The 4,609-nt window shown below is 41.7% G+C and overlaps 1 protein-coding gene across 1 annotated transcript; it reads left to right on the top strand.

Moving 5' to 3' along the window:
- Positions 1-1,140: 1,140 nt before the first annotated feature.
- Positions 1,141-2,715, top strand: LOC148101244 (uncharacterized). The gene is made up of 4 exons (XM_087845984.1): positions 1,141-1,171; positions 1,663-2,021; positions 2,112-2,195; positions 2,461-2,715. Exons 1-4 carry the CDS (start codon positions 1,141-1,143, stop codon positions 2,713-2,715), a joined length of 729 nt encoding a protein of 242 aa, XP_087702110.1.
- The last annotated feature ends 1,894 nt before the right edge of the window (positions 2,716-4,609 follow it).

The following is a 4,609-nucleotide window of genomic DNA, read 5'->3' as shown; positions in this document are numbered from 1 at the left end:
AGCAACTTCCAGCGGATTATAATGAAAAGCTGGCCATCTTCCGCTCCTACTGCAGCAAACACATCGCCGACAAACACATCCAGCCCAGCCACATCACTAACATGGACGAGGTGCCGCTCACTTTCGACATCCCGGTGAGTCACAATGTGGAGAAGAAGGGGACCAGCACGGTAGCGACACACACAACGGGGCACGAAAAGTCTTCTTTTACTGTTGTGCTTGGCTGCCATGCTAATGCACAGAAACTGCCGCCTATGGTGATTTTTAAGAGAAAGACTTTGCCTAAAGAGAAGTTTCCAGCAGGAATCATAATTAAGGCAAATGAAAAGGGCTGGATGGATGAGGAAATGATGAAAGAGTGGCTGAGGGAGGTGTATGTAAAGAGACCAGGTGGTTTTTTCCACACATCACCATCGCTATTGATCTGTGACTCTATGCGTGCCCATCTCACAGCCGATGTGAAAAAACAAGTGAAACAAATGAACTGTGAGCTTGCGGTCATTCCGGGAGGCCTGACAAAGGAACTCCAACCGCTGGACATTGGTGTGAACCGGCCGTTCAACCTAAGGCTGCGAGTGGCGTGGGAGCGATGGATGACCGATGGAGACCACAGTTTCACTAAGAGTGGAAGGCAGCGCCGGGCGAGTTACGCCACAATTTGCGAATGGATTGTAGATGCTTGGGCTAACATGTCTGCTGGCACTGTTGTTCGAGCTTTCGCAAAAGCTGGCATCATTTCCGAGGAGCCGCACGGAACGGAAAGTGACTCTGAAGGTGAAGAAAGTGAACCTGGAATGTTTGATGGAGATTTAGCGCAGCTGTTCAATTCAGACACAGAGGACTTCGATGGGTTTGATTGATGACAATTACCGGTAATAAAAATGTTAGTACCAAACTCAGTTTTGCTCCCGCTTCATTTTTTAAATACGCACACTTGTATGCGCCCTATAATCAGGTGCACCTTACGTGTGTGTTAAATACAGTAATGGCACACATAACTGAGACTGCGCCTTTTAGTACGGTGCGTCTTATGGTCGTGAAAATACGGTAAGTCTTAATTCACCTTCCTGCTTGGTTTGGAGCTCTTTCATCAGAGATACTTTCTCCAGCTTTCCTGTTTCAATCCCTGGGATTTCAAAGATGGAAGATTATGGGATGCACTTTTCTCCAGGTATGTACTCAGCATTGTTGCTCAGTGAGCTAATATGAATAGAGTTGGCTAACCTCTAAGACAACTTGCAAAATTACTCTTTCACTCTGTGTTGTGAGTCCTGATGGCAGAAGTCACCATTTCTCCCTCCACAGCTGAACAGAGTCCACGTTAAATCCTTTTTGGTTTTAAAGAATGTACAAATACCCGACTTCTTTTTTTTCTACTTTGTGGGAAACTTTTGTGTTTAAGATTCATTGTGTTGATGCTCAGTCATCAGGTAAGTAAATCCCTGAAGGTTGATTCAGTTCAACTGGATGTAATGTTTTCAATGGGAGAAATGTTTTGTGACTTCTTCAGTCTGAGACCTTTTGGGATTTAAGACTCATCAATTTAACTTTTGTTTATTTTTTCTGTTAGAAAGTCAGTCGTGCCAAAACATATCAGCAACTGACCCATGTGGACCATATAGACTTGTTCTTACTTGGCCTCTTGTGTCTTTACCCTCACAGACTCGTGGAGTTCAGGCAGCGGCCCTGAAGGGAGTCTTTCCTTGGAAGAACTCGCTACATGGGCGGAGACTGCTCTAAAAATGGAGATGATCAACAAAACCTTTGCTACCTCTGAGGCAGTTTCCAGCTCTGTCTCAGAGCAGAAACAAGATTTTGCTGTCCCAAGAAGCCGGGGTGGCAACATCACTGCCACTCTGGACCATCCCAGCACTGCTCCAGAGAAACCTAAAGGAAAGGCCCGGGTGGTGTTCACAGAGAGACAGTTGGATATTCTTGTCCATCAGTTTAATTTGAAATGTTACTATGAGCCAAGAGAGATGAAAGAGTTGGCAGAGATGACAGGACTGACCTACAAACAGGTGAGTGTTTCTCAACTTACTAGAATCTAAGAAATTGAATTTTGGGTCCATTGTACTCATGAAATGTTTTCTGTTTTCTTCCATCTTTAGGTAAAAACTTGGTTTCAAAACAGATGGAGTAAGTTTAGGAGGAGGTCACATCCTCAGCATGTGAATCAGGGCGTCCCACTTCATGTAAGTATCTCCTATTATTGAAAAGCACTGTTTCTGCTTTCTGTCATTATCTGGGGAATTGACTGTATTTAAAAAAGTGTAATGCCAATAATTTAAAACAACTATTCTCATTTTACTGAAAATCCTCTTGTCCCCTTCAGTTTCAGGGAGAGAGACATCTATTATTAAAAAGCATTGTTTCTGATTCTGTCATTATCTGGGGAATTGATTGAAGTATTCTTGAAGTGTTCTTATTTTACTGACAGTCCACCTGTCTGTGATTCAGTTTCAGGGAGAGGGACAGCCCCCATTCAGGCAGCAGTACACCGAGCACCAGGAGGTAAACTCAATCTCAAATGGTGTAAACCATCAGGGCCCCTATCATCATGCTGTGGACAGTTTTGCTCCTGGACGTCAATGGACCTTCCCCAACTCGCCCCAGATGTTTGGCTGGTCGATGCCACCAGGCAACGGCCAGTATGAATTTAACCCTGCTGCTGGTATGAATGTACATGAAGAATACAATATGCCTTTTGTATGAGAAACTGTAAATAAAATATTTACACCCATTCAAAACTGAACTTTCTCCCCCCCTCCCCCTCTTTATTTATAGAGTTTTTAACATGTAAGTTGACATATCAGGCCCAATAAAGCAAGTACCACAGATACAAAGATATATCTCAATACAGATTAGGCCATTAAAGTTAGGATGATAACAAATAAAAGGGGGAAAAACACACAGAGAACAAAACAAAACAAAAAGCAAAGAACCCCCCCCCCCAGAACCAGAACAAAAGAAAACCCCATGGTACTAAAGTTTAGTCTGTTGGAAGTGTTTTCAATGAACTGAAGTAAATAATAAAAGGCTGCCACATCTGTGAGAACTTATTAACATTTCCTCTGAGTCTGAATTTTATTTTCTCCACTTTTAAAAAGAACATAACATCTTCCAGCCAACGTGATCGGGCTGGAGGGTGATGAGCTTTCCAACACAGCAAAATTCTACGTCGTGCCAGCAGTGAAGTGAACAAAACATCCAGCTTTTTATGACTAAGGTTTAGGGTGGCATCTTCAGAAACACCAGAAACACCGAACTAGTGGGCATGGTATGAGTGTAACGCTCAAAACATCAGAGAACACTTCAAAATTAAAAGTCCAGTATAACTTAAGTAGCGGGCAGGCAAAAAAAACAAAACAAAACAAAACAAAAAACAGGCGATGGATCTGTTGCACAGGTCAGGAATGCTGGGGTATATTTTAGACAATCTAGATGTTGAGAAGTGTAATCTGTATACCGTCTTAAACTGAATAAGGGAGAGTCTTGCACATGAGGCTGAAGTATGAATTTTGTCAATTATTTTGTCCCAGTAACCTTCCCCAAACGTAAGACCCAGTTCCTTTTTCCAACTCAAAGCATTTATTTGGTTGAGTAATTGCCCGATGCCATAATTAAAGTATATACTTGTGATATTAGAGCCTTACTGTGAGGCTTCAACTGGAATAAGTCTTCCCACCAAGGCTTGAGAGGCTGACTTGGAAACTCTGGCAAGATAGAAGATGCACAGTGTCTTATTTTAAAGTAGCAGAAGAAATGATACAAGGGCAAATCATACAAAGAACAAAGGTCACTAAAGCTGAGAAAAATGTTATCTTTAAAAAAAGTCATAAAAACATTTGATACCTTTTCTTGCGCATATGTAAAAGGAGGAGTCCACCAACGATGGGGGGGAAGAGGTAGTTGTTGCAGATTAGGGTCAGAGCAGAAGCAGAGACTGAATTGATACCATATTTTTAGAGAGCCAATTACAACAGGGTTGTCTGTGAATCGTAACAGGGAAACAGGAAGGGATGAAAATAATAGTGCTGAGAGTGAGAAAGAAAAACACGATTGAGTCTCAAGGCAACACAAAGTAGCTTGAGGATCATTCAGCCAATAGGTATACTTTTCAATGTTGGCTGCCCAATAATAAAACATCAAGTTGGGCAGAGCAAGACCCCCACTGAGCTTAACCTGTTGTAGTGAGGTCATACAAATCCTGGGGGTCTTGTTTGCCCATATAAAAGATGAAACCATTCGATTCACAGATATGAAAAAGGATTTAGGTAAAAACAGTGGGATACACTGAAAAAGATAAAGAAATTTGGGTAGAATATTCATTTTTATAATATTAATCCTGCCAAGAAGTGATACAGGAAGGTTTGCCCTCCTTTGAAAAGACAACTGTACATAGGTCAGCAAAGGGTTAAAATTTGATGTTTGCAAAGCTTTAAATGAACTGGTAATATGCACTCCTAGATATCTAAAGCCTGAAGAAGCCAGTTGGAAATCAAAATCGGTTTGCTAAAGCTCTTGTGCAGCTGGGTTTATGGGAAAACATTCACTTTTTTGTATATTAATCTTGTACCCAGAGAAAGAGCCAAAATGTAGAAGTATT

Source organism: Neolamprologus brichardi, chromosome 9 (genome assembly GCF_056152115.1).
Source record: "Neolamprologus brichardi isolate AB-2024 chromosome 9, ASM5615211v1, whole genome shotgun sequence".
In the NCBI taxonomy this organism is placed as follows: domain Eukaryota; kingdom Metazoa; phylum Chordata; class Actinopteri; order Cichliformes; family Cichlidae; genus Neolamprologus; species Neolamprologus brichardi.
The sequence above is the reverse complement of the archived record's forward strand: the minus strand, read 5'-3'. Positions and strand labels throughout refer to the sequence as shown.

Bases quoted from the DNA above. Each gene is read 5' to 3' on its own strand.
- LOC148101244 (XM_087845984.1), top strand. From the start codon at position 1,141: ATGGAAGATTATGGGATGCACTTTTCTCCAG. The intron at 1,172-1,662 runs GTATGTACTCAG...TTACCCTCACAG, and splicing joins TGGGATGCACTTTTCTCCAG to ACTCGTGGAGTTCAGGCAGC. The intron at 2,022-2,111 runs GTGAGTGTTTCT...TTCCATCTTTAG, and splicing joins CAGGACTGACCTACAAACAG to GTAAAAACTTGGTTTCAAAA.